This window comes from Mastigoproctus giganteus, chromosome 12 (genome assembly GCF_048544385.1).
Source record: "Mastigoproctus giganteus isolate SK-2022 chromosome 12, ASM4854438v1, whole genome shotgun sequence".
Lineage (NCBI taxonomy): Eukaryota > Metazoa > Arthropoda > Arachnida > Uropygi > Thelyphonidae > Mastigoproctus > Mastigoproctus giganteus.
In genome coordinates, this window is record NC_143586.1 from 119,912,310 (window position 1) to 119,938,942 (window position 26,633).

At 36.8% G+C, this 26,633-nt stretch overlaps 1 protein-coding gene across 5 annotated transcripts in view; it reads left to right on the forward strand.

Moving 5' to 3' along the window:
* LOC150077364 (UDP-N-acetylglucosamine transporter-like) overlaps positions 1-24,237 on the forward strand; it is a 392,219-nt gene extending 367,982 nt beyond the window's left edge. For all 5 annotated transcript variants that reach the window (XM_090386783.1, XM_090386784.1, XM_090386781.1 and 2 more), the window contains one exon: positions 23,867-24,237. In XM_090386783.1, coding sequence (XP_090242909.1) covers positions 23,867-23,996 — 130 coding nt within the window. In that variant the 3' untranslated portion in view covers positions 23,997-24,237. The remainder of the gene's footprint in view (positions 1-23,866) is intronic.
* Positions 24,238-26,633: the final 2,396 nt, after the last annotated feature.

Genomic DNA, 26,633 nt, shown 5'->3' on the forward strand with positions numbered 1-26,633 from the left:
TGCAAAAATTGGAGCAGTGTGGCATTGGAGGCAAATTGCTGCTATAGATAAAGGGGTGGTTGAGGGGAGAAGACAGAGTGGTAATCCATGGACACTGCTCATCGTGGACTAATGTTATTAGTGGAGTCCCTCAGGGTTCAGTATTGGGTCCATTATTGTTTTCTGTATTTATAAATGATATTGATGATGGTATATCAAGCTTAATGTCCAAGTTTTCAGACGATACGAAGGTTGGGAGGGTTGTCAAGGACACTACTGACACTATGCTACTTCAACAGGATCTGGAAAGGTTGAGCACATGGGCTGAGAGGTGGCAAATGAAGTTTAACATTGACAAATGTAAAGTACTGCATATGGGAAACAGCAACCCCAGAGCAACGTATCAACTCTGTGGTAATACACTGACAATGGTAGAGAATGAAAGGGACCTGGGGATGGTTGTGCAGGCAGATATGAAGTTTTCTGAGCAGTGCAGACAGGCTGCAAGAGTAGCTCATGGTGTATTGTCAATGATATATAGGAATTTTTCTAGCAGGGATAAGGAGGTGATTATTCCCTTGTATAAGGCAATGGTCAGGCCACACCTAGAGTACTGTATACAGGTATGGAGGCCTCATTTCAAGAGGGATGTAGAGATGCTGGAACGAGTACAGAGAAGGGCAACAAGATTAGTGAATGGAACAAAGGGGTGCTCTTACGAAGAAAGGCTTAAGTTTTGTAAATTACAGTGTCTGGGGACTAGGCACCAGTGAGGTGATCTGATAGAGGTATATAAAGCCTTGAATGGTTTGAGCATGCTCAGTGCTGATGGGATTCTTCCTCTTGCCCAGAATAATCACCTGAGAGGGCATAAATTCAAATTGAGGAAAGACAGATGTAGGATAGACGTGAGGAAATTTGCCTTTAGCAAGCGGGTGGTTGGTTGGTGGAACAGACTTCCATCCCTTGTCGTGGAAGTTGATAGCTTAAATAAGTCTAAGGCTCAGCTGGACAGGTATTTCGAACGAACAGAGGGGTGAAGTGGAAGTGGTTATTTTTTATTTATTTATTTATTATTATTATTTTTTTTTTTTTTTTTTTTTTTTTTTTGGCTGATGCTGCATAAGCTTGCTTTCTTGCATCAAATGCCTCTACTAATGCTAATGCTAAAATTGTGAACAGAGAACTGGTGAAAAGAGAATTTTTCTTAGACCATGATGATGATGCAATTTAAGTGAGGTTATAATAAAGAAACAAAGCACAGATAAACAGTTAACAATATGACAGCAAACATTCTACTCAAAAAATTTTACTGATACATTCAAGTGCCAGCCAATTTTTTTTTTTTTTTTTTTTTTGTCCATTAAATTTGAAGTTTGTGAAATCATAGGTTTATTTTTTATCATTTCCCTGCTCTGTGGATGTTTTGGCATCATACAAGCACTGTATATCATTCCCCTGAAACTTTAGGGAATGGACCACTTTCAAAATGCCTTTCTTGTGTTTTTATTATTTACACAACCTTCCTGCCTGATTACATTACCAATTGCTACCTTGTTTTTTCTGCTCGAGGCAACTTTGTGAAATTTATCTTCAAAAATAGCATTAGTTTTTACTTAATGTTTTCATTTAAATTTTTTCTGGGTCATCTCTACATTATGCTATTAGGTAAATGGTTGTCAGTATAAACAAATGCATATCATAAGTATTTATAAATGAATGAAGAATGAAAGAATAACTCCAGGAAGGAAGGCAAACAGCATCATTAACTTTGTTAATAAAGCAGAATGGTGTCATGAACAGGATCAGATGTAAAAATTATCAATGAAGAGAAGAAAAAATCTGAAAGAATTAAAATATGGTTAACAAAAGTGCAGCTACAAAATGGCTATCTTCACTTGTATATTACAATGCATATAAAGGTAACTTTAAAAAATAAGTAAACTGCAATTTTTGGTTTAGTTTCTTACAATCACAGGAATCCTTCAGATTTTCATTCACCTGCCATTACCATGTGACAAGCATGATTACCAAGTCACCAAGCATAGTAATCATAGGCTTACTCTTTATCCACTATTTTACAATTATATTTACAATTGCATTTAGGCTTCTACTGACAAACAGAAATAAAAATAATGCATTAACAAAATGTCACAAAAGTAAGAATGATCCAGAAAGATTTTTATTGTACTGTAGACCAGGGGTGGCCAACTTAATTTATGATGTGATCTACTTTTTTTTTTTCAAATGTGCTGCGATCTACCATCTCAAGAATTTCATTGCACATGGTTAAAAAAAGTTAAAGGACACGCAATTAGCAATATGAGCACACTGTTGTTCGCTCACATTTTTACTCATTTTTTTGATACATCACATCACAGTATTTCAAAATAATTACAGATGTCAAAGAGCACTTGTAATTTCATTTTTGTTCTTAAAATTTTGAAAAAGAGAATCTGTTATTTCTAAAAATGCGTCTTTGATGAATTGACCATTAGAAAATGATTTGCATTTTTTGCAAGAAGATGATTCACTTTAAATGATGCTACAGTTACTGCTTTAGATTGTAAATTAGGGGACACGAAGAAATTTTGTTGTGTGAATAATCTGGATTTAAGTTCTTTTAATTTATTAGGCAGAAAATCTGATTGGTATTTACCATGGAGTGAATTTCTAAATTTCCTTTGTTTGTTATTTGGTTTTTAGGAGCATTAGTAACTAAGGCCATATTGCTCCTGGTATATGTGGTGGTCATTCCCTGACCTTTCCACATCCTCCGTATTTGGTGGTCATGGGCTCGAACTCCGGTCTAATCAAGAAACGTGTGCTACGCACCACTGCTCCTGCCCACCTGGCTACAGACACGGCTTGTTTCCTTTTTTTTGTTGGGGATAGCCACAGAAGCATTGCAAATCAAACAACATTTTGCTTTTATCATTACAAAAAAGTATTCTAGTTCCCACCCTTGATGAAAATGATACATTTTACTCTTTTTTGTAGTATTCATTTTAAATCAAAGGGAATTAAATTAATGTATAAGTACTGCCCAGTTATTAATATTTTTTATATATATTTAAAATTCAATGTGATTGACCGAAATTAAAGCCGCGATCGACTTGTTGGCCACCCCTGCTGTAGACAGTGCAGTATAAGAATGATCCAGAAATATTTTTGTTGTACTGTAGACAGTGCAGTATAAGTGATAATGTCAGATCTCCCAAGAACCAGGGATTACACAAATAAAATCTTAGGGAATAACAATATATGGGAGTGAGACAGGCTAAGTTCAAAGCTGAATTGAATTCTTTGTAGAAATGGGAATAGGATGAATATTCTATTTTATTTTATTGTGGATGCAGAAAAAGTCTGTTTCCTGCATCATATGACTGTACTAATACTGTTCAACAGATATGTGATTGTAGTAAATTGAAAATATGTACATGCAATCCCTGGACTTACAGCAGGTTATGTTCAAAAAATTCCATTAGACAAAATTTATATTAGCATAGAAACAAAGATATACAATAATAAGAGGTTATGCTCCTGACAAGATCCAGTATGCAATTTTTATTATGGATATATAATAGAAAGCCCTCTTACCCAATGTGACCAGAACCAGCAATGGGCCAGTTTATCAAAAAAAAAAGTCAGTTTCAGTGAAAGACTAAAAAAAGAAAGTATATATATGTACCTTATGAATTTTATTTTTACTTAAAACATACACATACCATCATTTACATCGAATCTTTAAGTTTTGTCTGGTTAGATGATGAAATGTGACATTTTGCAGTGTAGATCCTCTCTCTCTTTTTTTTTTTAATAAGCATTACTTTGTTGACTATTGAATCAGGCTTTCAGCCACGTTTTCTAAAAAATCAGTAATGATTTGTTGGGAAACATTGTTGAATCCATTGTGTCTTTTTGCTGTAAATTTTCAGAACTTTCAATTTGCCTGAAAGAAGTTCAGAAAAAAAAAGTTCTTCATTATAGTTCTTTTTGTAATACAGGATTTTCATTAGCAATTTCAACTTTTTTTTTTGCTGAAGTTTACTCCAAGATGTAGTAAATGTTGAAGTTGGAATTTATTTCCACATTAGTGTGGAAATAAATTCCAAATCACACATTGGAATTTATTTCCAATAAGTTCCACATAAATTCCACATTGGAATTTATTTCTACATTGCATTGTAAACATGTTTTTGATATTGATAACTTTTAATCATTCTATAAAACTTATATTTATGTATTCTATTTTTTTCCAAAATTGAACTCAAAAACTTTTTGCCTATGTCATCTCTTTAGCCATTGTAGAACCCCTTTATCCATAGTTTTGATCAAAGAAGTTACATTCACTGGTTAAAAACATGGTCTTTAACCACCTCTTTCTTTCTTTCTTTCTTTGCACTCTTTAAGTTCATCACAGAACATGAAAGAGTCCAAAACGAGAATAGCCTTTCAAGTAAGTTTATTTCCTTCAATTTCTTTACAGAAGGTACAAATTCATGAAAGTGCCATTCTTTGAAAAATTCAAAGTCCTTTCATGCAGATTTTTGTGAGTGGTATTAAACTGCTAAAGATGAACAATTTATATGTTCAAAAGGTGTAGGATTAGTTGAATTACCACCAACAAAGCGAGGCAGTTTGTGAGTTCCACTTGCATTTCTTCAGGTGGCACCTATGATCCTCTGTTTGGGTTTTTTGTATTCTGGTTCTACAGGGTCCACATTTTCGCCACCTCGTAAAATCTTAATTTCTACCTGTTTCATCAATATTGTAGAGTTGTTCTCCAATACATTTTTCTTTTGTTGATAAATGACCTTAAATCTTCTGCAAGTTTTTGAGCAGCAGATAATCTATCCTTGCTAATACTTACTACATGAATTCTGTGTATTTGACATTTTTTCTGACATTCAGGTCATTTCATCATTTGCTGAAAATCTTTCTGCACCGTTATTCTTTTAGTGTAAGACCAAGGCCTTTTTATTATTATTATTATTAGCCATATGGTGCAAGGAAGACTGAGGCTTTTGTTGCACCAGCCAAAGACAAATTCTGAGTTACCGTGTGTGTGTGTGAGATAAATAAGTAGCTTGAAGGTTCTAATCACTTTTTGAGCATATATCTTTTTGTGTTAGCTAAGTAATTTTACTTTTCAGTAAGGACATAACTAATTTAACACTGCAATCATAATGTATAGTAGTAGTAGTAGTAGTGGCATGTGATGCAAGAAAGCAAATGTATGAGCTTATGCAGCATCAGCCAAAAAAAATAAAATAAAAATCACACTATTCCCTCCAAATGCCTATCCAGTTCCTCCTTAAATTTATTTAACCTATCAACTTCCACAACGACAGATGGACGTTTGTTCCAGCAATTAACCACCCGCTGGCTAAAGGCAAATTTACGCACATCTATTCTACATCTGTCTTTTCTTAATTTGAATTTATGCCCCCTTAGGTTCTTAATCTGAACAAGTGGAAGGATCCCGTCAGAATTCAGCGTGCCCAACCCATTCAAGGCCTTATACACCTCAATCAGATCACCGTACAGGTGCCTAGTCTCCAGCTACTGCAATTGCAGAAATTAAGCCTCTCTTGGTAAGAGGATCCCTTCATTCCCTTCACCAATCTTGTTGCCCTTCTCTGTACATGCTCAAGCAAATCTAAATCCTTCCTAAAATGAGGCCTCCAGACCTGTACGCAGTACTGAAGGCGTGGCCTGACCATTGCCTTATACAGAGGAAAAATCACCTCTTTTTCCCTGCTAGCAAAATGCCTATATATCATTGACAAAACCCATGACCTGCCATGGCCACCTGTCTGCATTGCTCAGAAAACTTCATATCTGACTGCACAATTACTCCCAGGTCTTTTTCATTTTCTACCACCATAGGTGTAGTACCACACAGTTGGTACATTTCTCTGGGATTACCTCTACCCATATGCAGTACTTTGCATTTGTCAAGATTAAACTTCAGTTACCACTTTTTAGCCCATCTGCCCAAATTTTCTAGATCCTGTTGCAGTAACACACTGCCATTACTGTCATTAACAACCCTGCCAACCTTTGTATCATCTGCAAACTTGGACATTAAGCCTGATATACCTTCATCAATATCATTGATAAATATACAAAACAACAGAGGACCCAACACCGAACCCTGCGGGACTCCACTAATAACATTAGTCCACGAAGATCAGCACCCATTAATTACCACCCTCTGTCTTCTCCCACTCAACCATCCTTTTATCCATTGTAGCAACTTACCCTTAATACCATTCTGCTCCAATTTGTACAATAGTCTTCCATACACAACAGTGTCAAAAGCTTTCCTGAAATCCAAATATATGATATCAAAATAATTTTTTGCATCCAGTTCCTTTGTAACCACATCATAATATTGTATCAAATTTGTCAGACAAGACGTTCCCTTGACAAACCCATGCTGTGTCTGAATTATTGCTGCAGTCTTGTCTAGATGATTCTGCAATGCATCTTTAACCAGAGACTCCATTATTTTACCCGGAACAGAAGTTAAACTAACTGGTCTGTAATTACTTGTGTCACCCTTCGATCCCCCTTTGTGAATTGGGGATACATTTGCACATCTCCAGTCCGTGGGGACCTCCCCTGAGTCCAAGGACGCTCTCATAATTATGGCTAATGGTTTGCTTAGTTGCTTTGCCACCTCCTTTAATATAACTGGATAGATCCCATCCACCCCAGGTGCCTTTCTTATGTTTAACTTCAACAGTTTCTCCTCCACTTTGCTCTCAGTTATTACAAAATCATTAAGCACCCTTCTACAATTTCATAACCTTCTGCCATTTTCAAACCTTAATAACTGCACATGTGTGAATGTAGATGCAAAATACTCATTCAGTTTGTTTGCTATCTGAGCAGGATCATCAACAGTCGAACCATCGATATCAAATGGACCAATCAGATTCATCCCCTTCCTTTTAGAGTGTATAGAAGTAAAGAAATCCTTGCTGTTTTTCCTAGCATCTTTTGCCAAAGGTTTCCCGTAATCTGCCTTCGCCTGCCTAACCTTTTTTGTGACCTGATTACAGACTAGCTTATATCTGCCATAGGCTTCTGAGTCGCTTGATAATTTATATGTGTCCCATGCATTTTTCTTCTCCGCCATGAGTCTGATTAGTTCATTTGATGACAATTTAGGCCTAAACTTTGAACAATATTTCTTAATAGATATGAAACTTTTATAACATCCACGATTTATTCCTTGAATGCTTCCCACTTAGAATTTACTGTTGGTAACATTGTCAGTTGATCCCACTGTACAGAATTTAAAAACTGTCTGACACCACTGTACTCACCTTTAGAGAAGCAAAAACCTTTCCTTTACCCCTGATGGTAATTATATCTTTAAGTAAATCCCACATCAGTACACTGTGATCACTGCCACCTAGTGGTTCCTTTATCTGCAAATTCTTAATACACGAATGATCACTGCTGATAACCAGATCAAGAGTATTACTTTCTCTGGTTGCCTCTCGAACATGTGCTGCAGAAAACAATCATCCATTAAATCCACAAAAGTCTTACTATTGTGCGAGTTACCGACCCATAAGTTCCAGTCTATCTGGGAAGTTAAAATCCCCCATTATAAGACATTCTGATTTACTAGCCCACTCTATTTCTCTACAATTTTTCAATTGAGTCATTAGGCCTATAACAGACTCCTACTCTTGTTTTTGCTTTCGCAATGCTTATGTCACACCAGACTGACTCAACAGTGCCCTGTTCATCCATATCAACTGGATGCACTTCTTTTGATTTTGTTTTTCTTAATTAAAAGCATAACACCTTCTCCCTTCCTATCCTGTCTATCCTTTTTGTACACATTGTACTCCCCAAATTCCAAATCTGCATTCCTTATTTGTGTGACACCACATCTCTGCTATCCGAACAATATCTGCCTTTGATGTCTTGACCAACACTTCAAATTCTTCAAATTTATTTACTATACTTCTAGCATTGGTATACATGCAAGTATACATGTAGCTATCCTTATTATTAGTTACCCTAACACATCCCATATACTCACCTGTTTCATTATGACTGCTATCAGTCCCTGAAACCCCCAGCACCCCTCGCTCCAGGTCGCCAGTTATTCTAATAGAAGTTAGCATTAGCATTAGCATTAGTAGAGGCATATGATGCAAGAAAGCAAGCTTATTCAGCATCAGCCAAAAAAAAAAAAAAAAAACCCACTCCCATTTCACCCATCTGTTCGTTCGAAATACCTGTCCAGTTGAGCTTTAAATTTGTTTAGGCTATCAACTTCTACAACAAGTGATGGAAGTCGGTTCCACCAACCAACCACCCGCTGGCCAAAGGCAAATTTCCGCACATCTATCCGACATCCGTCCTTCCTCAATTTGAATTTATGCCCTCTGAGGTGATTATTCTGAGCAAGATGAAGAATCCCATTGGCATTGAGCATGCTCAAACCATTCAAAGCCTTATACAAGAATCACCTTCACCTCTGCCTGCGGCTACTTTTAACCTTTTATTCTGTGAATCCCCCCAAGCTAGCAGTTTTCCAACCCACCTAACACTACCTCAATAGCATCAGCAAATATTCTTGTTATTCTAGCATAACATATATCTTGAACTTGATAATATAATATGTATAACTTCATTTAGGAATCTATTAGCTTAGTGTCGTATTGTCAATTAATCAATTAAATTTATTAATTTCATTAATTTTCATTGTTAATCAATCAAATTGTATTTAAACAGAAATCGTGCCCCAGACTAGAGCAGCAAAGCAATGGGCACAAAGTAGCAGGAGTGTTATGGCTCAGGAGAGAAGCAAAGAGGGTGATTCTCTAACATATCGCAGCCTAACAGAATGTACAACTTGTTTCAGAACTATCTGAAACAGGACATGATCCAAACAAGGAGGATGCCTTTCTGGTGCTAGGTGAAGATAGTATGAATAAATTAGGTACCAACTCAGCATTCTGATGGGCATTAATGAGAGTCTTAAGAGTAGGGTAGATGTCCTAGAAGTCCATCAAGCTCTCAGCTGCCCAACTCAACTCCACAGCAAACTCTCCATCAGACAACACAGTAGCAATCTTCGAAGCAGAATGCGCTGGTCCCACAGGAGCTTAGTTATTGTCAGGGAAAAGGGAAATATGTTAGCATTTGCATTAGTAGAGGCATATGATGCAAGAAAGCAAGCTTATGCAGCATCAGCCAAATGAAAAAAAAAAAAAAAAAAAAAAAACCCTTCCACTTCACCCCTCCGTTCGTTCGAAATACCTGTCCAGCTGAGCCTCAAATTTATTTAGGCTATCAACGTCCACAACAAAAAATGGAAGTCTGTTCCACCAATCAACTACCCGCTGGCTAAAGGCAAATTTCCGCACAATCTATCCTACATCTGTCTTTCCTCAATTTCAATTTATGCCCTCTCAGGTGATTATTCTGAACAAAAGGCAGTATCCCATGAGCATTGAGCATGCTCAAACCATTCAAAACTTTATACACCTCAATCAGATCACCTTGCAGGTGCTTAGTCTCCAGACACTGTAATCTGCAAAACTTAAGCCTTCCTTCATAAGAGCAACCCTTTGTTTCATTCCCTAATCTTGTTGCCCTTCTCTGTACTCTTTCCAACCGTTCTCCATCGTTCTTAAAATGAAGCCTCCAGACCTGTATACAGTACTCAAGGTGTATACAGTACTCAAGGCCTTATACAAGGGGATAATCATCTCCTTATCCCTGCTACAAACATTCCTGTATATCATTGACAAGACACCATGAGCTACTCTTGCAGACTGTCTACACTATCAGAAAACTTCATATCTGCCTGCACAATTACCCCCAAGTCCTTTTCACTCTCTACCACTGTCAGTGTAGATACGTTGCTCTACACTGCTCCACAGAGTTGATACATTGCTCTGGAGTTGCTGTTTCCCATATGTAGTACTTTACATTTGTCAATGTTAAACTTCATTTGCCACCTCTCAACCCATCTGCTCAACCTTTCCAGATCCTGTTGCAGCAGCATAGCATCAGTAGCGTCCTTAACAACCCTGCCAACTTTTGTATCATCTGCAAACTTGAACATTAAGCTTCATATACCATCATCAATATTATTTATAAATACAGAAAACAACAATGGACCCAACACTGAACCCTGATGGGATCCACTAATAACATTAGTTCACAATGAGCAGTGTCCATTAATTACCACTCTCTGTCTTCTGCCACTCCAACATCCCTTTATCCATAGCAACAATTTGCCACCAATGCCACACTGCTCCAATTTGTGCAGCAGTCTTCCGTGTGCAACAGTATCAAAGTTATTCCCTGCATCCAATTCTTTTGTGACTACATCATAGTATCCAATCAAATTGGTCAGGCAAGACTTTCCCTTAACAAAACCATGCTGTGTCTGAACTATAACTGAATTCTTGTCGAGATGATTTAACTAGTGCTTCCATTAATTTTCCTGAAACAGAAGTTAGACTCACAGGTCTATAATTACTTGTGTCAGCCTTTGATCCTCCTTTGTGAATTGGGGTTACATTTGCACATCTCCAGACTGTGGGTACCTCCACTGAGTCCAAGGAAGCTCTCATAATTAAGGGTAAGGGTTTGCTTACTTCCTTTGCTGCCTCCTTTAATACAACTGGATAGATCCCATCCACCCCAGGTGCCTTTCTTGTATTTATCTTCAACAATTTCTCCTCCACTTTACTCTCAATTATTACAAGATCATCTAGCTCACTGCCAGTGTTTACTTCAGCTATGGCATTCCCCTTCCTGAATAACTCCTTATGTGTGAATGTAGATGCAAAATATTGATTTAGTTTGTTAGCTGTCTGAGCAGGATCATGAACAGTTGAACCATCGATATCAAATGGACCAATCTGATTCATCCCCTTCCTTCTAGAGTTTACATAAGTAAAGAACTCCTTGCTGTTTTTCTTTGCATCCCTTGCCAAAGATTTCTCGTAATCTGACTTCGCCTGCCTAACCTCCTTTGCAACTTTGTTACAGATCAACTTATATCTATCATAGGCTTCTGTGTCACATGTTAATTTATATGTATCCCATGCATTTTTCTTCTCTGCCATATGCCTCATTAGTTCATCTGACATCCATTTAGGCCTGAACCTTGAACAATATTTCTTAGTTGGTATGTAAATCCTAGTAGCTTCCAAGATAAGTTCTTTGAATGCTTCCCATTTTGAGTTTGCTGTTGGTAACATCATCAGTTGGTCCCACTGTATAGAATTTAAATGCTGTCTCAGACCATCGTAGTCACCTTTACGAAAGCAGTAACCCTTCCCTTTACCAATGATGGTAGTTACATCCTTGAGTAAATCCCACTTCAGCACACTGTGATCACTGCCACCTAGTGGTTCCTGTATCTGCAGATTCTTAATGCATGAAGAATCACTACTGATAATCAAATCAAGAGTATTGCTCGCTCTAGTTGCCTCCCGAACATGCTGATTTAGAAAACAATCATTCAATAAATCCACAAAAGCCTTGCTAGTGTGTGAGTGACCAACCCACAATTTCCCGTCAATATCTGGGAAATTAAAATAGTATTAGTAGTAGTGGCATGTGATGCAAGTGTATGAACTTATGCAGCATCAGCCAAAAAAAAAAAAAAAAAATCACACCATTCCTTCCAAATGCCTGCCCAGTTCCAACCTTAAATTTATTCAACCTATCAACTTCCACAATGAGAGATGGAAGTTTGTTCCAGAAATTAACCACCCGCTGGCTAAAGGCAAATTTACGCACATCTATTCTACATCTGTCTTTTCTTAATTTGAATTTATGCCCCCTTAGGTTCGTAATCTGAACAAGTGGAAGGATCCCATCAGAATTCAGCGTGCTCAACCCATTCAAGGCCTTATAGACCTCAATCAGATCACCGTGCAGGTACCAAGTTTCCAGATACTGCAATTTGCAGAACTTAAGCCTCTCTTGGTAAGGAGATCCCTTCATTCCCTTCACCAATCTTGTTGCCCTTCTCTGTACACGCTCAAGTAAATCTACATCCTTCCTAAAATGAGGCCTCCCGACCTGTGCACAGTACTCAAGGCGTAGCCTGACCATTGCCTTATACAGAGGGACAATCACCTCCTTCTCCCTGCTAGCAAAATTCCTATATATCATTGACAAAACCCCATGACCTGCCCTGGCAGCTTGTCTGCATTGCTCAGAAAACTTCATATCTGCACAATTACTCCCAGGTCTTTTTCATTTTCTACCACCTTAAGCGTAGCCACACAGTTGGTGCATTTCTCTGGGGTTACTTCTACCCATATGCAGTACTTTGCATTTGTCAAGGTTAAACTTCAGTTGCCACTTCTTAGCCCATCTGCCCAAATTATCTAGATCCTGTTGCAGTAGCACACTGCCATTACTGTCATTAACAACCCTGCCAACCTTTGTATCATCTGCAAACTTGGACATTAAGCCTGATATACCTTCATCAATATCATTGATGAAGGTATATCAGGCTTAATGTCCAAGTTAATGTCCACCTCCTTTAATATAACAAAACAACAGTGGACCTAACACCGAACCCTGTGGGACTCCACTAATAACATTAGTCCACGAAGAGCAGCACTCATTGATTACCACCCTCTGTCTGCTCCCACTTAACCATCCTTTTATCCATTGTAGCAACTTACCCTTAATACCATTCTGCTCCAATTTATACAATCATTTTCCATGCTCAACAGTGTCAAAAGCTTTCCTGAAATCCAAATATATGATACCAAAATTATTTTTTGCATCCAGTTCCTTTGTAACCACATCATAATGTCCTATCAAATTTGTCAGACAAGGCTTTCCCTTAACAAACCCATGCTGTGTCTGAATTATCGCTGAGTCTTGTCTAGATGATCCTGCAATGCATCTTTAACCAGTGACTCCATTATTTTACCCAGAACAGAAGTTAAACTAACTGGTCTGTAATTACTCGTGTCACCCTTCGATCCCCCTTTATGAATTGGGGATATATTTGCACATCTCCAGGCTGTGGGAACCTCCTCTGAGTCCAAGGATGCTCTCATAATTATGGCTAGGGGTTTGCTTAGTTGCTTTGCCGCCTCCTTTAATATAACTGGATAGATCCCATCCATCCCAGGTGCTTTTCTTATGTTTAACTTCAACACTTTCTCCTCCACTTTGCTCTCAGTTATTACAAAATCATTAAGTATCCTGCTACAATTTGATAACCTTCTGCCATTTTCAAACCTTAATAATTCCTCATGTGTGAATGTAGATGCAAAATACTCGTTCAGTTTGTTTGCTATCTGAGCAGGATCATCAACACTCGAACCAACAATGTCAAGTGGACCAATCAGATTCATCCCCTTCCTTTTAGAGTTTATATAAGTAAAGAAATCCTTGCTGTTTTTTTAGCATCTTTTGCCAAGAATTTCTCGTAATCTGCCTTCGCCTGCCTAACCTCCTTTGTGACCTGATTACAGACTAGCTTATATCTGCTATAGGCTTCTGAGTCGCTTGAAAATTTATATGCATCCCATGCATTTTTCTTCTCTGTTACAAGTCTCATTAGTTCATTAAATAACCATTTAGGCCTAAACCTTGAAAAATATTTCTTAATAGGTATGAAACTTTTAGTAGCATCCACGATTAATTCCTTGAATTTACTGTTGGTAACATCGTCAGTTGATCCCACTGTACAGAATTTAAAAACTGTCGGAGACCATTGTATTCACCTTTACGGAAGCAAAAACCCTTTTCTTTACCCCTGATGGTAATTAAATTTTTAAGTAAATCCCACATCAGTACACTGTGATCACTGCCATCTTGTAGTTCCTTTATCTGCAAATTCTTAATACACGAATGATCACTGCTGATAACCAGATCAAGAGTATTACTTTCTCTGGTTGCCTCTCGAACATGCTGCTGCAGAAAACAATCATCCAATAAATCCACAAAAGTCTTACTATTGTGCGAGTTACCGACCCATAAGTTCCAGTCTATCTGGGAAGTTAAAATCCCCCATTATAAGACATTCTGATTTACTAGCCCACTCTATTTCTCTACAATTTTTCAATTGAGTCATTAGGCCTATAACAGACTCCTACTCTTGTTTTTGCTTTCGCAATGCTTATGTCACACCAAACTGACTCAAAAGTGCACTGTTCATCTATATCAACTGGATGCACTTCTTTTGATTTTATGTTTTTCTTAATTAACAGCATAACACCTCCTCCCTTTCTATCCTGTCTATCCTTTCTGTACACATTGTACTCCCCAAATTCCAGTTCAGCATTCCTTATATCTGTGTTACACCACGTATCTGCTATCCCAACGATATCCGCCTTTGATGTCTTGACCAACACTTCAAATTCATCAAATTTATTTACTATACTTCTAGCATTGGTATACATGCAAGCATACATGCTCCTACTCCTGTTCCTAGTTACCCTAACACATCCCATATACCCACCTATTTCAGGATGACTGCCATCCGTCCCTGAAACCCCCAGCACCCCACGCTCCAGGTCACTACTTCTTCTAATAGTAGTTGTGCAAGAATCACCTTCACCTCTGCCTACAGCTACTGTTAAACTATTAGTCCCTGTATCCCCCCACCCCCAAGCTATCAGTTTTCCGACCCACCTAACACTGGCTCGATAGCATCAGCAAATATTCTTGCACCCTTTCTATTTAAGTGTATCCCATCCCTATAGAAGCAGTCTCTCCTGTTAACAAGTACAGACCAGGCAGCAAAATATTCTACCCCTTGAGCCTTGCACAATCTTTCCAGGGCCGAATTGATCAACAGGGCTCTCATCATATACTCCCTCCTATCGTGTCTGGGCAGAGTTGCAGACACTTTCAAATTCAACTCTAATTCACGGTTTTTTTTCAACAGTGACCTGTACTTGTTAAGTAATTCCGCCGGTCTCCTACTTTTAATATCATTAGTGCCAAGGTGTACAACTATATCACCTTTTGTGCCGACCAGGCTAGCCGGGTGGGTAAAGTGCCTGCCTGGCAACCCAAAGGTCGCGGGTTCGATTCCCGCCTCGGGCTTGGATCAAAGTACTGAAAAAACCTTGGGAGGTGCATTATGGCCACAGAAGCCTATGCGCCAACAACTACCAAAAAAAAAAATATCACCTTTTTTCCCTTAAAAGATGATATCCGCTCTACAACGTCATCAACCTTTGCCCCTGGCAGACATACCCTGGTCCTGTTCCACCTATCCTTTTTACAAAGCATGTTTCCCCGTTTCCCTGACAATACAGTCACCAGCAACTACTAGTTCCTTTGTGACCAGCACATTCTGCCTTGGGGGTTGCCGCTGTGTTGCGTGATGCCCAAGTGCATGCTTTAGCTTTGGTATGGGCAGCTGAGAGCTTGATGGGCCCCTCACTTTTAATCCTTCGAGGGCATCCACCCTGTCCTTCAAGCTCTCATATAGGCCCATAACAGCGCTGAGTTGTCGCCTGATTTCCTTACACTCCTTGCATCATGCACATACAAAGACAACCTCCATGGCAGTATCATGTCCCATACCTGACTGTCCACAAACATCAAGCAAATAGTGCATTTTAAAAGCTGTGATTCAGAGGGCAACTGTCCCCCTCAGTTCGCCCCTGAGCCACAACACTCCCATTAGCTTGAGCCTTTTGCTTTGCTGCTCTGGTCTGAGTCATTATTTCGATTTAATTTCAATAAAATTTCAATTTCAGTACAAAATTAAAACCCTATACTTGTATCCCAACACAGTTGTAACGCTATATTTATGTTTCAGTACTGAGTGTTATCTACGAAATCCCTTTGTATAACATCCATATCAAGTTAAGTATTAATTATTTATTTTTGCTAATTATTTATGTTCCGTAAACTAAGTCATTATATGTATATTGTTAAAAGTACAATTTAATTGACAATGAAGTTCAACAAAATTAATAGATTTACTGATTAATTGAAAATATTATATTATGTACTATACTATACTAAGCTAATGCTATCTAGTTCGAGATATTTTGTATCGCGTAACAATGGCGGCAATTTACGAACGGTAAATCTACAGACACTTAAGTATCGATTAACTTCCAAATCTCGCTGTCTCAATTCAGAAGGCGCCTCCGTAGCTAGGTGGGCAGGAGCAACAGTGCATAGCACACGCTTCTTGATTTGACCAGGGTTTGCGCCCGTCACCACCAAATACAGAGGATGTGGAAAGGTCAGGGAATGACCACCGCATATCCCGGAGCAATATGGCTTTAGTTGCTAGTGCTCCTAAAAACCAAACAACAACTCAATTCAGAATAAACTAAGAATCCTGACTAGCTACTTACAGAAAATAATTTGATATAACAATTGGTTAATAAATCAGCTAAATATGGTTAAAAAAAAAAAAAACCTCTCGTTCAGCGGAGCTGCAACTTGTAACACGTGGATTTGATACCCTTGCCGATACTAAGTAATACCTACAAAATCTCTATCTAAGTTAAACTTTAAACTAAGTATCGTAACTAATAATATAAAGCTACTCTAGAAAATAAGTTAATATGCCAATTTAAGCTAATAAAACCGAAAATAAATCAGAAAAAATTCTCTGTTCCAGGAGTGGCAATAAGCTACGTCCGCATAGGATATGGACCTGTTATCTGCTCGGGCAAAAGTAGAGATGTTGTAGAGCAGATATCATCTTTTAATGGCACAAAAGGAGATATTGTTGTATATGTTGGCACTAATGATATAAAGAGTAGGCTATCTGAGGACTTACTTAACAAGTACATGGCAATGTTGGGAAAAGGTTACGAGTTAGGATTTAATTTGAAACTGTCTGCAATTCTACCCAGACATGATAGGAAGGAGTATATGTTGAGAGGCTTATCAATCCATTTGGCCCTGGAGAGATTGTGCACACTCATGGGGTAGAATTTTTCTCATTGTGGTCTGTGCTTGTTAACACGAGATACTGTTTTTTTTCAGGGATGGGATACACCTGAATCAAAGGTGTGCAAGAATTTTTTCTGATGCTATCGAGCCAGTGATGGGTGGGTGGGAACACTGCTAGCTTGAGGTGATACACAGACATAGCTTAACTAGAGTCGCAGGCAGAAGCAAAAGTTATTCTTGCACTGATACTATTGGTACATGTAGCAGCCTGGAAAGCAAGTTGTCTGGGACTTCAGGTCCTGCTGCAGGTCATCATGGAACAAATAAATACATGGACTGAGTTAGGATAACTAAAAGTAAGAACATGTGCATGAATACTTGCATGTGTACACTAATGTTGTTATTTGGTTTTTAGGAGCATTAGCAACTAAGGCCATATTGCTCCTGGGATATGCGGTGGTCATTCCCTGACCTTTCCACGTCCTCCGTATTTATTATTATTATTATTATTATTATTATTATTATTATTAATATCCATATGATGCAAGGAAGCCTGAGGCTTATGCTGCACCAGGAAAAAAAAAAGTTCCTGAGTAACCCTGTGAGAGAGAGAGAGTCAAAAGTAGAAGGGAATCACCAAGAAAGAGAAGAATGATGATATCCAGCTCAGGACCATGGGTTTACCAAGCCCATACTCACCAGATGTGAGCCCCTGGGGTTGGTCACTGGCTCGAACCCCGGTATAATCAAGAAGTGTGTGCTCGCACTGCTGCTCCTGCCCACCAGGCTATGGGGGTGTACACTAATGCTAGGAGCATTGTAAATAAATTTGATGAATTTGAAGTACTGGTTAAGTCATCAAATGCAGACATTGTAGGAATAGCAGAAGCATGGTGTCACTCAGACATAAGTGATGGTGAATTTTAATATTCAGCATCATAAGTGATGCTGAATTTTAATATGTCTGTCCTTCCTCAATGAATGAATGAGGAAGGACAGACAGGACAGGAGAGGTGGAAGTGTTATGCTCTTAGTTAAGAAGCATATTAAATCTAAAGCAGTACATCCAGTTGTCTTAGCATGTTGGACAGACAACTTATGTGATCAAGAGTGCCAGTTGTCTTGGGTGACGAGTGCATTGTTGAGTCATTTTGGTGTGATATAATCACTCAGAAAACAAAATTGAGAGTAGAAGTATGTTATAAGCCTAATATGCCAATTTAAGTATATGACTCCGATAAGTATATGAAACAGCTATACTGTGAAATAGAGTAGGCCAGCAAGTACGAATGTCTCATAATGGGGGATTTTAAATTTGCAATGTTGACTGGAATTTGTGGGTTGGTCACTCACACACTAACAAGACTTTTGTGGATTTCTTGGATGACTGTTTTCTACAACAGCAGCATGTTAGAGCTTGTTTTTTCTACAACAGCTTCATGCATTAAGAATCTGCAGGAAAAAGGCCCACTGAGTGGCAGCAATCACAGTGTACTAATGTGGATTCATCATTATTATTATTATTATTACTAAGAAAAATGGCAATTTCTTCTTATAGCTCAACCTTATGAATATTTTTGCATGAGAGAGTCGGTGTGTTTTGCAGTAATACAGAAGTGTCCTATGCTCTGTTACCATGTTGTCACACAGTTTTGCAAAAACCTTTATTTGTAATGGACTATTTTTTATGAAGTTGATTACTCCTGTAACAACTGTAAAATCCCTATGTAGATCTTCACCCATATTTCTTGATGCAAGTGTCTTTAAAGACCACCACTTGCATCAAGAAATTGCACAAGGGACCACATATTTAACTAGTTTTTGTATGCATTTTGTCCTAATGTTGATTGAGCTTTGTCAGTGCAGCATCCATTGCAGTTTTTCTGCATTATATCATTTTCATTAAAAATCCATTATTTATATTGAAAATTTCTCTTGATATAATTATTGGCATCAGTAGGTTTGCAAAATAACATCATAATGATTATAAATCTTCCATAACATCACATGTCATACATATGTAATCAAATCAGCATCTTTCACTGCATCTGCTGCTTCATCCACCTGTGATGCAAACTAGGAAGATTTTAGTTTTCAATTAATCAATTAAAGATCTTCACACATTGGCAATTTTCCTTCCCACTGTATTATCTGCAAGTGGAACCATTTGAAGCTTCATTGCATATGATTTACCAGGCATCATTTTCACCATATCAGTAGCTGCAGTTAGTACCCATGTTTTTATCTGTCGAATGAGGTTTTTCACACTTAATGATTCTGTAACCAACACTTATACAATGCAAACAATCCTTTTTTGCGTCACAGACATTGTTTTTGAAAAAAAAGTTATTTTTTTTATTTTTTCTCATTAAAAGCATATAATTTTCTCTGGAAAATTCTCATCTTGTAAATGTATTCTGCATGTACACTTTCAAGATGTTGTTTCAATTTATTAGGTTTCATGTTTTCAGCAGCTAAAACATTCATAGAAAGCAAACATAGCAATCTTTCCTTTTTGTCAATAATAGTACTTATGAATCCCAATGATAAAAAAGAAAGAAAGGAAGGGTGCAAGGATATTTACTGATGCTATCGAGGCAGTGTTAGGTGGGTCGAAAAACTGCTAGCTTGGAGGGATTCACAGACTGCTAGATTAACAGTAGCCACAGGCAGAGTTGAAAGTGATTCTTCGACTGCTATTGTAATGAGCAGCAGCATGGAAAGCGAGGTGCTGGTGATTTCCAGGACTGCTGGGAGTTATCATGGAACAAGTAAATACATGATCTGTGTTGCGATAACTAAGAGTAAGAATAGGTGCATGCATACTTGCATATACACCAATGCGAGGAGTATAGTAAATAAATTTGTTGAATTTACAGTACTGGTGAAGACATCGAAGGTGAATATTGTTGGGATATCACAGATGGTATCACACAGAGAAAAGGAATTTAGAATTGGAATTTGGGGAGTATAGAAAGGGAGAAGGGGTCATGATGTTAGTTAAGAAACACATAAAATCTATGGAGGTGGGCAGCACAATATTGAGTCAGTTTGGTGTGACATATGCACTGGGAAAGCAAAATTGAGACTAAGAGTATATTACAGGCCTATTGACTCTGATGAGTACAATGGAAAACTATACAGAGAAATAGAGTGCGGCAGTAAATAAGATTGTCTTATAATGGGGATTTTAACTTCATAGTTATTGACTAGAACTTGTGGATTGGTCACTCGCACACTAGCAAGGCTTATGTGGATTTATTAGATGATTGTTTTCTACAGCAGCATGTTCAAGAGGCAACTAGAGGGAGTATTATATGCTGATAATCATATCAAGAATACTCTTGATATGATTATCAACAGTGATTCTTCATGCATTAACAAACTGCAGATAGAGGAACCACTAGGTGGCAGTAACCACATTGTACTGATGTGGTCAACACAATCTGGTCTTTACCCCTGATGGTAATTACTTAAAGATGTAACTACCATGAAGGATAAAGGGAAGGGTTTTTGCTTTTGTAAAGGTCACTACAGTGGTCTGAGACAGTTTTTACATTCTATACAGTTGGACCCCATGATGATGTTACCAATAGCGAATTCTAAATGGGAAACATTGAAGGAAGTAATCTTGGAAGCTACTAGGCTTTTTGTTCCAACTAAGATATAAACTGTTCAAAGTTTAGGCCTAAATAGATGGCAGATGAACTAATGAGACTTGTGGCAGAGAAGAAAAATGCATGGGATTCATATAAATTATCAAGTATGGATATAAGCTAGATATAAGCTAGTCTGTAATCAAGTCACAATGAAGGTTAGGCAAGCAAATGAAGATTATGAGAAATCTTTGTCAAAGGATGCAAACAAAAACAGCAAAGACTTGTTTAATTATGTAAACTCTAGAAGGAAATGGATGAATCAGATTGGGCCCCCTTGATATCGATGGTTTGATTGTTGATGAACTTGCTGAGGTAGATGACAAACTGAAAGAGTATTTTGCATCTATATTCACACGTGAGGAAATCTGTAGGGAAGTCGAAGCCAGAAGCTTCTCACACTCTAGCAGGGAGCTAAATGATTTTGTAATAACTGAGAGTAAAATGGAGGAGAAATAGTTGAAATTGAACATAAAAAAAGCACCTGGGGATGTATGGGATCTATCAGGTTATATTAAAGGAGGCAGCAAAGGAAGTAAACAAACCCTTAACCATAATTATGAAAGCTTCCTTGGACTCAGGGGAGATGCCGATAGGCTGGATATGTGCAAATGCGTCCCCAATTCACAAAGGAGGATCACAGGTTGATATGAATAATTATAGAACTATTTGTTTAACTTATGTTCTAGGGAAAATAATGGAGTCACTGGCTAAAGAAGCACTACAGGATCATCTAGACAAGACTGCAGTTATAGTTCAGACACAGCATGGATTTGTTAAGGGGAAAACTTGTCTGACAAATTTAATTGGATACTATAATATGGTCACAAAGGAACTGGATGCAAAAAATAATTTTGATATCATATACTTGAATTTTTGGAAACCTTTTGCTACTGTTGCACATGGAGGGCTACTGTACAAATTGGAGCAGTATGGCATTAAGGGCAAGTTGCTGCAATGGATAAAAGGATGGTTGATTGGGAGAAGACAGAGTGTGGTAATCAGTGGACACTGCTCTTCATGGACTAATGTTATTAGTGGAGTTTCCCAGGGTTCGGTGTTGGGCCTCATGTTGTTTTCTGTATTTATCAATGATATTGATGAAGATATATCAGGGTTAATGTCTGAGTTTGCAGACGATATAAAGGTTGGCACAGTTGTTAATGAAATTAATGATAATATACTACCGCAACAGGATCTAGAAAAGTTGTGGAGGTGGGCTGAGAGGTGGAAATTGATGTTTAACATTGACACTGGAGTTACTGCATATGGGTAGCAGTAACCCCAGTGTAATGTACCAACTATGTGGTACTATACTCAGGGTAGTAGAAAATGAAAAGGACCTGGGGTAATTGTGCAGTCAGATATGAAGTTTTTTGCACAGTGCAGACAGGCTGAAATAGTAGCTCATGGTGTCTTGTCAATGATATATAGAAATTTTGCTAGCAGGGATAAGGAAGTGATTGTTCCCATATATATAAGGCCATGGTCAGGTCACAGCTTGAATACTGCACACAGGTCTGTAGGCCTCATTTTAGTAAGGATGTAGAGCTGCTCGAACAAGTACAGAGAAGGGCAATGAAATTGGTGAGGGGAATGAAATGTTGCTCCTACCAAGATAGACTTTAGTTCTGCAAATTGCAGTATCTGGAGACTAGGCACATGCAAGGTGATCTAATTGAGGTGTATAAGGCCTTGAGCAAGCTCAGTGCTGATGTGCTGATTGAATTCTTCTTCTTGCTCAGGTTAATCACTTGAGGGGACATAAATTCAAATTGAGGAAAGACAATTGTAGAATAGATGTGCAGAAATTGGTTTTGGCCGGGTGGTTGATAGTTGAAACAAACTTCCATCTGCCGTTGTGGAGGTTGAAAACCTAAATAAGTTCAAAGTAGAACTAGACAAGCATTTGAAGTGAAAGGATGGGTGAAATGGGAAGGTTTTTTTTTTTTTTTTGCTGATGATATATAAGCTTGCTTTCTTGCATCATATTCCTCTACTAATGCTAATACTAAATATAATAGATCAGATTTTCTGGATTTGCACATTTTACTTTGTGTTTTTGTATTTCTGCTGTTAGTGTTTTATTGTCGTGGTTGTACTAGTTGTGGCTGCTCAGCAGGTTTTCTTTTCAAACTGGCAATGTGTTTATCCATCACAAAGGGAACATATTTTTCTTTCAAAAATATTAGAGGCAAAAAATTGAAGACAATATATTAATTGTTCAAAATTTCAAATGATTATTTATAACTATTTTTAAGTTACGTCAGTTTTTAAAAAGTTTTTTTTCTTTTTTTTTTTTTTTTGAAACTGGATTATTATATTGTTCTTAGCAAAATGAATTATGTTTAGAAATAAAACAAATATAATGGTACTTTTAATTCCACACAAAGTTTGGTTAATGTTGAGTTTGCACACTTCATGTTCAAATGCAAACGTAAAAAGGTACTCTTACCAGGAAAGGCTTCAGGTTTGCAAATTGCACTGGAGGCTAGGCACCTATCACCTATGTGGAAATCTGATTGAGGTATTTAAGGCCTGAATGGATTGAGTAAGCTTAATGCTGATGAAATCCTCTTGCTGAGATTGCACACATGAGGGGTTATAAATTCAAATTGAGTAAGGACAATTGCAGGTCAGATGTATAGAAATTTTACTACAGCCAAAGGGTGATTGATTGTTGGATCTCCCATCTGGTGTTGTTGTTGAGGTGGATCATTTCCCACTACTTCTACTAATAATAATAATTAGCTTTCACCAGTGATGATGATAGATCATGCTTGTGTTGCAATTCAACACACAAATTTGGCCTTGTTTTGAATATACTAAATAGTTGCTACCTTGCATTAACTGCCAGTTGGAGTGAATTTGTTGTGTTAATCTTGCTTTTGTTCACTTTGATTTGAAGGTTATTTTCATTGATAATTATGTTTAATTTATACAGGAGTTGTACTGGAAAATATCCAGTAATTTTGACTATTGTTTCATGCCCTTACTCCTCAAAGGGATTCATCCCCCCCCCATCTCCCAGTTTGAGAAACTAAGTCTTAAACTAAATGAAAGGTGATTCCTTACAGTTGTCCATAATGGTGAAATTTATTAAAACTGTTCTGTCTTTATTGTACAGTTAATTATTGTTTGTATATTAATTTATAAATAATTATGGATTCAGAAACCAAAAATTAAAAGAATGTTTTTTAATAATCATAACTTGCTTGAAATAGTCTTTGTTTGTTTGTTGTTAATACTCTTGTATCACTTTGTCATTATCATTATTAATTGTTGTTTTAATACTTTTTAATGTTGCTTTCTCCTCCCTCATTTTTCAGGTTCTTTCTTATTGGAGCAACAACTGTGATTATTGCTACCCTCCTCTATGGTTACCAAGGGAAAATTCCAGAACGCACATCCCTGCATTCAGGACAAAAGTGCAGCACTCCAAATAAATCTTATTCCTAGCATCTTTAATTTGCTAAAATTTAGCTGGATGTTAATATGTCATGTGCCAGGGTGTTATGCTATAATGGCTTCAGTTGCCAGTCACTACAGTAAAATATGATATTTGTACACATTTAAAGGCAAATCTTATGCTAGTCAGTCTTCCATATGGCCAGTTGCTTGATCTCTGTACCTGAATGTGCTCATTACTTGAGTGTGCTCCAAAGTATGAAATAAAACAGATATTGACCATTATCTCTTAAGAATTATCTAGTGAGCTATTTTGCAAATGGAATCTAAAGGAGATTGGGAGAATTATTAAGCAAGATATATTGTTTATTGAGGTATATAGAGTGAGTCACTACAGATGCCTTGAAAAGCTTTTTCCTGAATTTATTTTACCAAAGATTCATGAAATATGTATGACATGTATTTCTGTTTCCAGATTTACCTTATAGTGGCTCACTGTGCATTTTAACTTTATTTTTAAAATGACAAAAATGAGATGGAAGGGGTAAAAAATCATAGTATCAAAATTGAAGGAAAAGTATACCTATGAAACCTCTAAAATTCATTGACTGAAAATAAATTCACAAAAAAAAAAAATGGGAAACCATTTAATTTCAATGAAGAACAAATTGTCCCCATAATAAATACACTTATGGTTAATTAATGCATATATCTGGTACAAAATTAACATTGATTTAATAATAATAGCAATAAGAGTTTAATCAATGGTACTCACCTCAATTGATCTGCTTAGTTACATGGTATTGAAGTGGAAATGAAGTTTAAAATAAGTTAAAATAAATAAAGACATAATTGTAAAAAAACCTGTAATTAAAATTTGCTCAAAGAAGAAGAAGTGCACTACCTTGTCCCTGGTTGTCATTTATAAAATATTAATATGAGAACAAGGTGATTTTATTAATATTTTATAAATGACAACCAGGGACGAGGTAGTGCACTTCTTCTTCTTTGAGCAAATTTTAATTACAGGTTTTTAACAATTCTGTCTTTATTTATTTTAACTTATTTTAAACTTCATTTCCACTTCATACCATGTAATTAAGCAGATCAATTGAGGTGAGTACCGTAAATTAAGCTCTTATTGCTATTATTATTATTATTAAGTCGATTACATAATGGTATATTAAGAAGCTCTATAAATCAGCTAAAATTAACATTTTTATGTACACTTGAGTTAATGATGTTTTACCATAGTTAAAGTTGATGAGAAAAAGATGTAATTGTGTTAAATGTTGTAGTAAGCTTTTTGATTCATTATTAGATAAAATGGTATGAATTTGTTTAAAATAAATATACAGAATTGGTTATTAGTATAATTGCACATACTATTTAATGTATATTTTTATTATTTTTTAATGTATAGAAAATATAAATACTCAGAGCAGATTTTTAGAGAAAGAAGAGTAATATGCAGTAGAATTTCTGTTAAGACATTCATAGTATTTATGTAATTATTTTATTGATAAATTAACAAAAAAAAAAAAAATGCCTAAGAAAAGACAGCTCTTTTTTTTTTTTATAAGTGGCATTTATTTTTCATGTTCTGAGGCTATTGCTATTAATTGCTCAGTGCTACACCACAAAAAACAGTATTTCTCCTAAGAGGAGTATAATGCCATTTATTGTGTTATGGTCTCCCCCCCCCCACACACACACTTACACACAAATCTTTTGGGTTCCCAATGATGAGGTTCCAATGACTACTTTATCAGTGGGAAACCAGGCACCCCACCAATTACCAGGATGTCAGTTGTTGTCAGACTTGATATTTCTTAAGATATTTACTATGTACCTCATCAGAACTATGTTCTGATCTTTTGATTTATCCTTTACATTGATTTAGACATGATTGCCATTCTTTTTATAATTCTCATCTGCTAAGCATACTTCTAAAAATGATCTCACAACTTGGTCAAAGTGCTGAGTGTATATAGTTTCAGTAAATTTTCTTTTAGTAGTTATATTATATGAAATATTTGACTTAATCTATGTGAATCAATAATTAATTGTCATCTATAACCTTTTGTTCCTGATATATCATTAATTTATAAATATCTTGAGCTTGGATTTCCATATTCAACATTGTATTCATTGCCCATTTAGAGCATGTGAAATAATGAAATTTGCATATTTTTTTTGTACCCATTTATATAATTTCTAAAGGCATAATATAATGGCTTTCCTCTAAAGTATCCAAACACTTTCTCTAAGTTAATATACCCACTCTAAGTTAGCTTAACTTAGCGCCAATTACTTAGCTAGTAACATCAATAAAGATAAAGTGGAAAAATTGCATGAATTTAAAGTTGTCAAAGAACATAATTCTCACTCCAATCAAATTTTTAGGTAAGGTTTGCCATGCCACGTCCCTGCTCCCCAGTCAAAATGAATTTAATCAGAGTTTCATAAATCTAAAAGCAGTGGCAATAACAAAAGAAATGATGCATAAAGCAAATCATATGCATTTAAACCATGTGAGCATTAAGTATGAATTTAATGTAGTACTGTACTTTTAATTAAGTATTTTAGTAGGTCATCCCAGTGCCCCAAGCAAGGTGGTTTTAATGCATACGGACCAGTGTCATAAGTTCAGTAAGATCATTTTATCTCTTTTTTTTGTAAAAGAAT